A 12,866-nucleotide genomic window follows, 5' to 3' on the forward strand; every position below is an offset into this window, starting at 1 on the left:
ACAGTCACATTCGATCTTTGGCAGTGAGAACCAGCAAGCCTAATCCTGTCCTCTTCTGGCACTTACACAAGTGCACTTCACTCAGACGTCACTGGATATCTGATCATTTATCTCATTGCTATTTGTAAACCTTGCCACATGTAAAGGTACATGATATTAAGTAACACACAAAAATAGATTAAAATCTTTTCCTTCATCAGATTGGCTGATAAAACTGCACATTATTTCAGATCAATTTCATTTTAGAAATTTTTAAAAATCAACTATGGTTCAGTTTGAAATGTTCAACGACCTTAAATCAAGTTACACTCACAATAAGTTGCATCCGAACTTGACCTTAACTGATCAACAGTTTCAAAGCCAAGTTAACTGCAACCCAACAACACAAGTCAGAAGAGGAATTTTATACAAACTAGTCACTTCAGCTGAAGCCTAAGTGAGCTTTGCCCACAATGTAGAAACAGACCAAACAATAAACAGGCAAAAAAATATAGAAGGGAAATTTATATCTAATTTGTGAACTTGAGTGTGCCTTGGACTACGCATTAAAAATCAGCTAGTATTATGTACATTATGTCTTTACTTTTTACTCCGATTTTAAGGCAGGATAAAAGGTATGGTTATAGAGAATACAAGCTACTTTTCACTTTTACTGCCTGTAAAGGTAGGGTCACCCTGGCAGCCATTTGCATTGAACTTAATTCTGGCTGCATCCAAGCAGTGGTCATCTTGGGTGGTATATCCATTCTGGGTCGAGACACCGACGCCAGAGTCACTTTCGTGTCCTCACCCCGCACGTCGACAACGTGCACTCCTATTTTGGTATGCAAAAGTTTCTAATTGGCCTAGAGTCATGTTCGCCACCGAATTAGTGGCAACAATGTGGGAAGGAGGCAGGATTGAGGCAGCAGCGGGCTCGATTTAAAGGCAGGTAGCAGCTGTTGCTCAAGTTGTTGTTCGCCCAAGGGATGGAGGAGGGTGCAGAGCAAAGGGCAGTGAGGAGGCTCCCCCAAGCCAGGGCAGTTCCCTGTTTTTCAGACACCTCACTGGAGGTGCTGCTGGAGGCGATGACAGAAAGTAGAAACATTCTGATTTCTGCAAGTGGCAACAGAAAGCCTGCAAGGCTCACGAAGAGAGCATGGCTGGAGGTGGCTAATGAGGTCAACAGCAGAGGAGTGGTGAGGAGGAACTGGGTGCAGTGCCGGAAGCTTTTCAGTGACCTTCTTAGGTCTGGAAAGGTGAGTCCAAAGATAGAACCAGATGGCATGCCTCCTGGTCAGCAGTCACCAGAGTGCAAAAGAGAGGGTCATCCTGAGGGCACATAGAGTTCTCCTGACCATGGGAAAGATGTGTGCTCAGCAGTCCTGATGATCTGTAAGCATAGGCCAGAATCCTAGCGCTGTTGGACAGGAGGCTAGAGTGCAGACCGCAACATCTTATGTGAATGAATATCTGCGAGTGGTGAGGGAGAGAGGCTTTGTCCTAACTGCACCTTCCTTCACCTTTCAGGCCAAACAGGAGTTGAATGGCTGTGAGAATTAGAGGGCACTCCTGGATGGTGGGTGTTACGGCTCCCATCACTGATGCACTTTGAGGAGCTGGCCCTTGACCTGGCCAGAGTGGCAAGCAATAGAGACAATGGGGATGGAGAGTTGGGGTCTGCCGTAGACAAAGTGAAAACAGCTCAACCCTGTGCAATGTGCTGTCAATGCCCAAGTTGTTATTTCATTGTTTTAGCAGCGTGAGCATCTGTTGACTGCCCTGATCTCTCACAACCATCTTCTCTTATGCCTCCCACATGGCCAGCCACAAAGGAACAGGAGGCCACATTGCAAAAACAAGTTCCTGAGGCATCAGAAGAGGAAGACACCTTAGAGCCTGCACCGTCACATCTTTCTTGCACACCCTCCAACAGTGCAGATACTTGCACCTCAGTGAGTCCTCACATGTTATTAGAGAAGAAGCACACATCACATCAGCAGGAGTATAATGGGGAGACAAAGTCAGTTTTGGCCAGCCCCCCTCAGATGGAGGACAAGCCCTGCCCTGCCCAGAAGGGCAGAGATGCAGAGCCTAGGGAGTCACGAAACAGGCGGCTCTACCTGGAGAATCAGCATGAAATGTGTGCCCACATGTCAGAGTTACTTGAGGTTCTGCAGAGTCATGGGATGAAAATGGAGGAGTCCATTTATCTCATGTGCTCCACTATGTCTCAGTGCTTTGATCGCATAAGCTCATCCAATGAGACAGTGGCCAACCTAATGGACAGCCATATGTGGCATCACTCAGAGTGGATGCAGGAACAGTGCACCAACATGCATGGCATCCATGCTCCAGTCTGTAGCAAATAGCACAATGAAGCATTGAGTGGATGCCACTACACCCCAGCTGGTGATTCCCTCCAGCAATCAAGGACTCCATGAAAGGGCCAAGGGGGCAACAAATGATGATGTCGGGGTGGGGGGGGCACCTCTCATAGGTTCTGGCGTTATCATTTGCTCCCATGGTCCCTACGACAGGTGAGCATCTGTCGAGAGGCTGTCAGTGCAGCAGCCTTTGCAGCCGCCGGCACCTCCACACTGAGGCTGACCATCATGGGCATCTCAAACAGCCAGGCACTAGTGAGCAGTCTGCCTCCACCTCATTCTCAGCCACAGGGAGTAGTCATGAGTACAGGCTACTGCATCGGTAATGTCACCTTGTGGGTCACGCTGCTGTTTTTATTTTATTTGTTTGTGGAATCTGGGCAGCGCTGGCTATGCCAGCATTTATTGCCCATCCCTAAAATTGCCCTTGAACTGAGTGGCTTGCTAGGCCATTTCAGAGGGCATTTAAGAGTCAACCAGTCACATGTAGGCCAGACCAGGTAAGGATGGCAGATTTCCTTCCCTAAAAGACATTAGTTAATCAGATGGGTCATGGTCACCACAAGACTAACTGATGTAAATAATAATGAAATGTCAAAACGATAAAGCACTGGGAAAGTTGTTGCCCTCAGGCTGACTTGTGTGTTTCCATTTCATGTTGGTGAAATGCAGGAGAATGGAAGTGAGGGTTGGCAGAGCGATGGGAGTGTGCTGGTGAAGATTGTGTAAGGTGGAGATTCTGGAGCCTTCATGCCCTCCTTCCTCACCCCTTAAACTCTCTTGCCCTGGGGTCTGCTTCTGGTCTGGCAGATGCTGCCCCTCATTACTAGTCAGAGCAAGCTCAGAGAAGTTTGATTCCATTTCCTCTATGTGGAGTCTTCCTGAAACCCCACACCCCCAGCATGAACCCATGAGCAGAATGACCTGCTTCTCCAACACCACCACCCCCCCCCCCACCCCCCACCAAAAAAAATACCTCCTGGTCAAGCGTGTAGAGATGAGAAAGATAATACTTCTCAGTCAGCGCAACTGGTTGCCTATGAATGAGGGCCGTCTCTGAGCTTTCCCTCTTCAATGCTGCCTCTCGCTGCTGACCCACTGTTCCAGCTCTCTGCCTGTTGGGACACCACCTCCACCCGGTCATGGTTCTGACGGTGTGTCGAACTCGCACCTTAAAAAGAAAATCCAAAACTGGCCCTTTAACGAACTGACAAGCTTGTTAATGTGCATAAGTGGCCTGTTGCATAGAGTGGGCGGGTTGCCTCTTCTTGCTCCCGATGCTACCTTGTACACTTGGAGTGTGCCAGTTTCACATTGGGAAACTGGCACGCCGACCCAAGCGTTTAAGCGCCCGCCTGCCCCCTCATGAACAAATAAAAATTCCCCCCGTTCTGACAGTCTGATGCACTACTACTGGCACTATTGCGTATCTGGAGAAATAGCCATTTTAATTAAATTAAAAATATATCAATCTTGTTGCCCTAAAAGATAATTATTATATTTTACAACTACAGTTAAAGAGCAAAACTATTTTAATTTCTGAACTTTGTCTAATAGTTTTATTTTGTAAATTAGTATGAGATCTTGGAGTAAAATTCTAGACGTTTTCATACTTCAAGTACAAGTCTAGTATCAATGGTGTACATTACATTCTGACATTAGAGCAGCTGCACAATGGAGCTCATGTTCTTTGAATAATTTAGGAGTAATATATCCTTTACAATGCAATTTTCTGGTGTTAGTTCCCTGATTTTAGCATTTTTCATAAAGATCTTACAGTATTTATCTGGTCAGTTGGGCAGAAAAATGGCAAATGCAATTCAAGTGTGAGTTAATGCATTTGGGGAAGGCAAACAAGGCAAGGGAGTATACAATAGGTATACAATAGCTAAGATACCAAGACATGTAGAGGAACAGTGAGACCACAGCTGAAGGTGGCAGAACAGTTAGATAAGGTGGCTAAGAAGGCATATGGGATACTTTCCTTTATTAGGAGAGCCTAGAAATGTAATAGCAGGAAGGTTGTGTTAGAACTGTATAAAACACTAATTAGGCCACAGCTAGAGTACTGAGTACAGTTCTGGTCACTGCATTACAGGACACTTGTCATCACACTAGAGAGGGCAGAGAGCGTTTTGAGGATGTTGTCAAGGATGGAGAGTTTTAGCAATGAGAAAATATTGGATAGGCTGGGGTTATTTTCTTTGGATCAGAGGAGAGATTGAATTGAGGTGTATAAAATTATGAGAGGCCTAGATGGAGTGGATAGGGAGGCCCTATTTTATCTTCGCAAAGTGGTCATTAACCAGGGGACATAGATTTAAAGTATTTGGTAGAGGGATTACAGGGGAGTTGAGGAGAATTCTTTTTCATCCAGAGGGTGGTGGGGGTGTGGAACTCACTGCCTGAAAGTGTGGTAGAGGCAGGAAACCACATCGCATTTAAAAAGTACTTGGCTATGCATTTGAAGTGCTGTAACCTACAAGGCTACAGATGAAGAGCTGGAAAGTGGGATCAGGTGAGATAGCTCTTTTTAGCCAGCACAGGTACGATGGAATGAATGGTCTCCTCTGGTGATTCTATGAAAGATCCTGTTCAAACTGGGAATCCATGAAAAGAGTCAGGTTTTTGAATTATACTCCAATAATCATCCATAATCACTACATTCATTCTTTAATTAATGTATCTTACTGACATTTCCAAGTGTCAAAAACACCACTCCTCCTTACTTGTGTATTTCAAATAGTTCATGAATTTTAGTTTCCCCCTTCCATAAGTTGTGTTTGGATCAATGAATTATGGAAATAGAAAAAGAAAAATAATGTTTCATTCTATATTTTCCCTGCAGAAATGTAAAGATTGCATGCTCTTCAACATTCCTCGCTGTAAAAAGATTATATTACTCACCAATCACTGATATGGGATGGCTAGATCTTTGAAGTATATTGATATGTGGCGAGTAGCTGCATAAGGATTAAAGCTTGGTTAATACAGTACCACTGGAACATTTATACATGCCAGAGATTACTTTTAAAAAAAAATTACTGAAAAAGCTCCTTCAGTACTGAAATGACAGTGACATATTCTTAACATAAATATTCCTACTACCATGTTCTGATACAACCACTCTCCCCAACTAAATTAATAGATTCAAAAACAAGAAATGCTGGATAAATTAATAGATTACTGTTTCTCTATGTTTAAGAGGGAAAGGGTCACTGCTTTCAAAGGAAATCCACAATTAGTGTTTGGCTGCAATTGTTACATTGTAGACCAAGTAACTAGCAACGTTAGGTGAGGAAAATAAATGTTAGGCCCTGAGCTAGTATTATAATTAAGTTACATATTTCAGTAAGCTTTAAAATCATGCATCTTTATTATCAGATTTACTATATTGCTTCCCAAAAAAGCTTTTAAATTACTATTAGAAAATGGAAATTCTTCTCGAAGCTCTTTTGGGGATCTGGGAGGATCTGACACTATCTCCCTGTGCAATCTTGAAGGAACAGCAATATATCTTCTGCAGACTCCCAGGGAACTACTTGAGCTTGAAATGCAGATGGTTCTCTCATTTTGATCTCAGAGATCAAACGATGCAAAGAATAATTCTTCCTTGGAAAGATGACGTCTGTTGCTGTCAAGACTACGGAAGGGCAGAAGTCATTGGTGCCATCTCCAACATAGAAGATCTTCTCAAATTCAACTTCTTCTTCAGTACGTTCTACTAGGTGATCGTGCAGGATTTGTCTTTTGCACATATTAATGGGGCACTGCTGACACATGTGGGAATGGTAAGGGTTTATCACCAAGGTGTTTTTGTTATCAATGCATGCAGGATTTGTGTATATTTTCTGGAATACAGAGGACAGGTCATTTGCTTGAAGAATGCTATTTATAAAAAAGGTGTTGGCATCTGAGATAATAATGCATTCAAATAAATCTGAAGACTCTCTAAGAAACTGAAACAGGGTTAACATCTGTTTAGTAAGTGGGGTTTCTGCTAGAACCTTCCTCATGCTTTCTTCCTTGACACCCTTTTCACTCAGGAACTGGAATATCTTGCTCATATATTCATTCCAGCATCCTTCCTCAGAGGAATGCACCAACTCTTCTGGAAGACTTTGGTCTGGATTACATTCGAGGATGACATAATCACTGTTGTGTTGAATGATGGTTTCATCAAAATCAAATACAATCAGAAACTTGTTCATTATTGCAATGTAGAGCCACCAGGACACGGTAAAGTACTTCTGCAAAACACAAAAAAAAATGCACGAAATATGTTAAGAGAATATCAAAAAGCTATTATTACAACTTGTCTCAGTGGTGCTGAGTCACAGTAGCACTTAATGACTCTAATTACAAATTTGAGTACTTCCAAAGAGGGAAAACAAGACCTTGCATTTATGTAGTGCCATTTATCTACTCCAGGTATCCCAAAATTATTTGCAGATAATTTATGTTTGAAGTATGCTTTTTTCTAAGCAAACTTGGAAGCCAATTTGCACAAACAATAACATAGTGACCAGTCAATCAAATTTGGTGGTGTTGGTTGACGAATGAATATTGTCAAGATGACCATCCATGCTCTTCAACTTGTGCCAAGGAATATTTTACATGCACCCGAGCAAGGAGCTGAGACCTTGGTTTAATGTCTTATCTGAAAAATGGGTGATTCCGATGCTTTCAAATGTCAACCACTTATATCAGATATTTAACTGGTCTGGCATATTGGGCAAGAAGCCATTAAAGATTGTTCGCCAACATCGCATCAACCAATCTCATTATAACTGTCTGCAGCAAGGTGATGAGCAATATTAGAATTTTATTGGAAGAGATGAAGGAGACAAAAAAAATGAACAAATTAAACATTTTGTGGCTCATCTTCCTTCATTGTCTTCCCCACCCAATCCATGGTTATAAAAACCTCTATATGTCTCAGAAATATTTTCAGTTAGACTTTTATCTACAGTATGACAATATTATTGATAAGTATTATCTGTAAGTCTGCTCTGAAAATTTAATCCAGTTCGGTATAGAGTTTTTAAAAGTCATTTTTAAAATCAGGATTACTCATTGGTTGTGGATTAGCCACTCTTACTAAAAGCTAGCAAAGACACAAAACATTTGCAGTCAAATTAGTCTTCTTAACCAATTCCATCATCGCATCCACCCCTCCCATGCCAGCCCTCCCTCCAAGATATCCCCATCCCATGCCATTCCATTCTTTGCACAAAACATTTCCAGTCAAATTAGTATCCTTAACCAATTCCATCATCTTACTCACCTCACCCCTCCCACGCCATCCTGTCCTTCCCATCCCATCACTTGCCATTCCTCTCATGCTATCCTCATCCCACCATCCCATGCCACTTCTCCCATCTCTTCCCATGCCATCTCACCCCTTCATGCTGTTACCTACCACCCCCCCCCCCCCCAAACATGCCATCTACCGTCACCCTCCCCATTCCTTCCAGCCAGGGTAACTTTATTGTTAGGCTCCCCTTACCTTACACTGTTCTTTTTCTCCACCAACAACCCCCCACCCGCTGCTGCCACCAGCCGTTGGCAGCCGCACAAGCGTCATGCACTCCAGTCCTCCGCTTTCCCCACATGCTTCTGTGCGCCAGGCTCCGCCCACCAACTCAACCCACTGCCCAATCAGAAAAGTGCATACTACAAAAAACACGTATTATTATTGTAGATGATTACTTTTTGTGATGAATACTATTTCGGCTGTATTAATAAAACGATACCAGTTTACCACTCTTAAATACATCAAGGAATACTTTTTAACATAAGACGGAAAAAATAAACAATTACCATCTAAAAGCAGAAAATTTAACTGTAACTTCACACTGGAAAACTAATTCAATTTTGAGCGCGCCTAGATTGCCGACTGCCCCTAAAGCAGAAACTCTACCCCTAGTCTTAGCTGGAAGCTAATGAATTTGAGTTACAGTCTGTTCTGAATGCTATAACCTTCACCTTGACATTGCAGTTCTATAAACTATCAGGAAACCAGTTATTGGAGAGCTCTGCCTTCCAATTAGATTGGTGGGAATTAAAGTATGTTAGTTTGATCTGCTGAGGCCAGTGCAGAATTACCAACTGTCACAATTTTCTTTTAATGTATTTGCACTTCAATTTTACTCTTGTTACGTGGGACACAGCCAAAGGGAATACTCTCTACCCCTTTGTTAACCAAAAAATATATAATTGTAACCTTTTCTGTTTATTCCTTCCTTTTCCCCCCCTTATTTTAGACCTTTATTATTTATCACTCTAACCTCCTTGCCCTCCTCATAGTTCACATACCATTGGTTGACAGGAGTGAGTGGAAAGTGCTTTGCTCCTGGCCCACTGCTACTGTTGATATATATAAGTGGAAGGTATATGTGAATAAACCAAGCCAAGTTTTTATCCAAGTCTTTCTCCCTCACTCTGGGGAAGTGGCCAAACTTCACCCAGCATCCACCTCGATTGATACGGTGGGAGAGGGGCAAAGAGAGATTTGCACTTGTTGCTATTTATTGTGAAATCAGACACAATGGACTGAATTTTGTTCTGGTGACGGGGGTCTCGGCGGTGGGTCAGATGATGGGGGTAGACCCCACCTCGGCCCTCCATCGGACCCTTATTACAATTCCACAGTGGGCAGGCAATTAACTGCCAGCCATCTGGGACATCGCCCCTTTAAGGGACGAGCTCCCGCCTCCAGGAGCTGCTGACCAATTGAAGGCCAGCAGCTCTGCAGTACCAGCAACATCACCGGGAGCAGTGGCCACTGTCGGTACTGCAGGAGGCCCTGCTGCACTGAGGACATCAGAGACTCTGGAAGAGATAAGTGGGGTTGCGGGGGGGGGGGTGGGGGGGTTGGTCACAGGGGCTATTCAGGCAGGCCCTGACGATGGGGTGGGTTGGTGAGGGTGGGTATGGTGTCTTCCCGGGGTTTGGGGATGCTGGATTGCTTCCAAAGGTGGGAAAAGCCCCCCAACCCCACTAGGAGGCCACCAGGTTTTCCCTTGCTGCTTCTCCCCACAGTGGCGGACCCCTCTGCCTTCTAATAAATTGAGATGGAGGAGAGGAGAGACCCTTAAGTGGTCATTAACTCGCCTCATAAGGGCTTCAATTGGCCTGGGACGGGAAGGATGCCCTTGGCCTTCCCTGCTCTGAATAAATTGGAAAGCATCAGGAAGGTGACAGGCACTCCACCCCCCATCTTCCAATGCAATTTTATGCCCCCCGCCCACTCCATTCCTGTCCCGAGGGGGCCCATAAAATTCAGTCCAATATTACAATTTCCCCATAAATATCTAACAACACTAATCTGTCCTTGTGCATGGTTAAGTTCTCAGCTGAGGCTACCTCATTAGAGATATCAACCTGTACCTCACCAATCTACGAAATAACCTATTACAGCATTGAAAATGGTTGTGGTTTTCCACCAATTACACAACCTCCTCACCTTTACATATTTCTGAAGATAGAGGTCAATGATTAAAACCTGTCAGCCCATTACAGCTCATCTATCCAGAAGACACCCACAGTCCCTCAATTACAATATCTAGCTGTTGCTTAAATGATTCCAAGATTTTTGCCTCTGTTTTCATTGCCAAACAAGTTAAATTGTATATTCCCATTTTTATTACATGGGAATTTGGAATTTTTAACCAATATTTTCATATGCCACAATTTCATCTGTTTTTCTGCAAGTACCACTCATCAATGGCTTTTCATGTAATATGATAAAAATGCATTTTAAAAACATTTCTTTTAGTAACTGTGAGCAATGCCATGGGAGGTCAACTAATTCTAAGGTGTGCAGAGTGGGGGAGCCTTGCTACTTTATAGGATGAGTTGTTATTTTTCAGCTGTATTCTTGCCTGGGCTTATAACAAGTCCATAACCAAGAAAGAAAAACAACAACACAAACACAAGAAATGCTGGATTCACTCAGCAGGTCTGGCAGCATCTGTGGAAAGAGAAGCAGAGTTAACGTTTCGGGTCAGTGACCCTTCTTCGGAACTGACAAATATTAGAAAAGTCACAGATTATAAACAAGTGAGGTGGGGGTTGGGCAAGAGATAACAAAGGAAAAGGTGCAGATTGGACCAGGCCACATAGCTGACCAAAAGGTCACGGAACAAAGGCAAATAATATGTTAATGGTGTGTTGAAAGACAAAGCATTAGTACAGATTAGGTGTGAATATACTGAATATTGAACATCAGCAAGTGCAAACCTGAAGAAAAACAACCTGAAAAAAACAGTGGGTAAGCAAACTGAACAAACTAAGATGAAATGAAATAAATGCAAAAAAAGATTGTAAAAAATGTAAAAAGGAATGCAATAAAAAAAGAAAAAATAACTAAAAATGACTAAAAATGAAAGTAAAGTGGGGGGCTGTCATGCTCTGAAATTATTGAACTCAATGTTCAGTCCGGCAGGCTGTAGTGTGCCTAATCGGTAGATGAGATGCTGTTCCTCGAGCTTGCGTTGATGTTCACTGGAACACTGCAGCAATCCCAGGACAGAGATGTGAGCATGAGAGCAGGGGGGAGTGTTGAAATGGCAAGCAACCGGAAGCTCAGGGTCCTGCTTGCGGACTGAGCGGAGATGTTCCGCAAAGCGGTCACCCAGTCTGCGCTTGGTCTTCCCAATGTAGAGGAGACCACACTGTGAGCAGCGAATACAGTATACTACATTGAAACAAGTACAAGTAAATCGCTGCTTCACCTGAAAGGAGTGTTTGGGGCCTGGGATAGTGAGGAGAGAGGAGGTAAATGGGCAAGAAAAACAACATCTTACTATGTCTCAGAAAGGTCTTGAAGTGTTTCACATGAATTAGATTTTTGTAAGAGCGGCTATTGCTATGTGATTAAATGTGCTAGCCAACATGTGCACAACAAACAACAAGGGAAAAACTTGCCACTAGGTTGCGTTGTTTTCCCCCCCCCCTGAAATCAGACAAATATCACGAATTTTAAGCGCAAATTATCTTGTGTAAATGAATTTTCCATGATCTTTTGTGCTATTTTAGAAAACATTGTGCTACAAACTAGCCCCATCCATAACACTAGCCCCATCCCCAGATGGATTTAATCACCATTGCGAGTTTCCACTAATTACGATCATTTGTGGGCCTTCAAGGAGACTCTGAAAAGTAATCTTATTTTTCTTTAGGTAAAAGGACGTTAATAGGCAAGTTTTAAAAGCTTTTAAATATATATTTTCTAATTTACTTAATTTGCTAAGAAAATTCCGACTGTACAGCAACGTAACAAGAAAATGTCCTGTATATTTTTTTTTAAAGTAATTTTCAGTTAGTTAAAATCAGGTGACTCATACATGCTGGACTAGACACTCTGATTAAAAATGATTATTTTTTGCGATACACCTACTTTCTGCTGTATTAATAAAAATGCACCAACTTACTGCTCTTAAATATATCAAGGAATATTTTTTAATGCAATTTTTAAAAAACCTTTACCCTATTGGGCTGGGCATGGCAGATTTTACACTTTGCTGTCGGGAGTTTCATCAGGACGGGGGAAGGCTGCACAGGTCATCAGAGTCTGGCTTTGTACTCACCTTGCCACGGTGAAGAAGGTAATTGAACCTTTTCCGGCACTGGACCCAATTCCTTCTAACCTCACTTCTGCTGCTGATGGTCGCAGCGACCAATAGCTTTGTTTGGGAGGGTTGCATTCTCCTTCCATCCTCCAGAGACTGGACCACCCTCCTCACCATCACTGCCTCCAGAAAGACCTTGAGGTCGACATCGGTGAATCGAGGAGCAGCCCTGCTTAGGGTGCCAGTCCTCTGCCTCTCTTCCTGGTCTATCCATTCGTTCAGTCAAGCGGCAGCTGCTGTAACGGCTGCTGTGATCTGTTTAAATGGGGCTGTATTTCCATAGTCCCGCCTCCATTCTTGCACTCACAGCTGCTAATTGACAGCCAACATTCCCTCCAGCCAATGTGAGGGGATATGACAATCACAGGCTGTGACTAGTACCCTGCCCGGGGCGGGGGTGGGACCCAGAAATGGTCCCAAGGTCGGTCTCCTAACCCTGGAGGGAAAATCATGCCCAACATGTTTGGTTTTGGGCTATTTCCTTAAACAAGAGGATGAGTTTATGAGAATGTCACAAAAACAAAGACAATTCTATTTGAACTCTATGGGGAGGGGGAGTTAATTCTCACCTTCACTGCTTGCGTAATAAACTGGTGATGCAGATTGCCTGCCCCTTATAGGATGCACCTAATTTTTACTTTCATTGACTTGAAAGGAAATGAAAATGCGGTGGATAATATAATGGGCAGTTGATCAGCTCCAGTACTTTACTGCACAAGTGGTGAAGATGAAAATTAATCCCTACACTTCCCAAAGTGTTTAGTGCATAATATTGAAACACCTGCTTTGTGTTCAAGGTTGTTGTCATCCCCATTAAGCCTTTTACAAAGTCGACCATAATTGTCAAAAACAGCACTGGTTAAAT

At 43.1% G+C, this 12,866-nt stretch overlaps 1 protein-coding gene across 3 annotated transcripts in view; it reads right to left on the bottom strand.

Moving 5' to 3' along the window:
* Nucleotides 1-3,330: 3,330 nt before the first annotated feature.
* Nucleotides 3,331-12,866, bottom strand: part of LOC137347912 (phosphoethanolamine/phosphocholine phosphatase-like) — a 46,103-nt gene continuing 36,567 nt past the window's right edge. For all 3 annotated transcript variants that reach the window (XM_068012960.1, XM_068012958.1, XM_068012959.1), the window contains one exon: nt 3,331-6,616. In XM_068012960.1, coding sequence (XP_067869061.1) covers nt 5,846-6,577 — 732 coding nt within the window. In that variant the 5' untranslated portion in view covers nt 6,578-6,616 and the 3' untranslated portion in view covers nt 3,331-5,845. The remainder of the gene's footprint in view (nt 6,617-12,866) is intronic.

Source organism: Heterodontus francisci, chromosome 33 (assembly GCF_036365525.1).
Source record: "Heterodontus francisci isolate sHetFra1 chromosome 33, sHetFra1.hap1, whole genome shotgun sequence".
Taxonomy (NCBI): Eukaryota; Metazoa; Chordata; class Chondrichthyes; order Heterodontiformes; family Heterodontidae; genus Heterodontus; species Heterodontus francisci.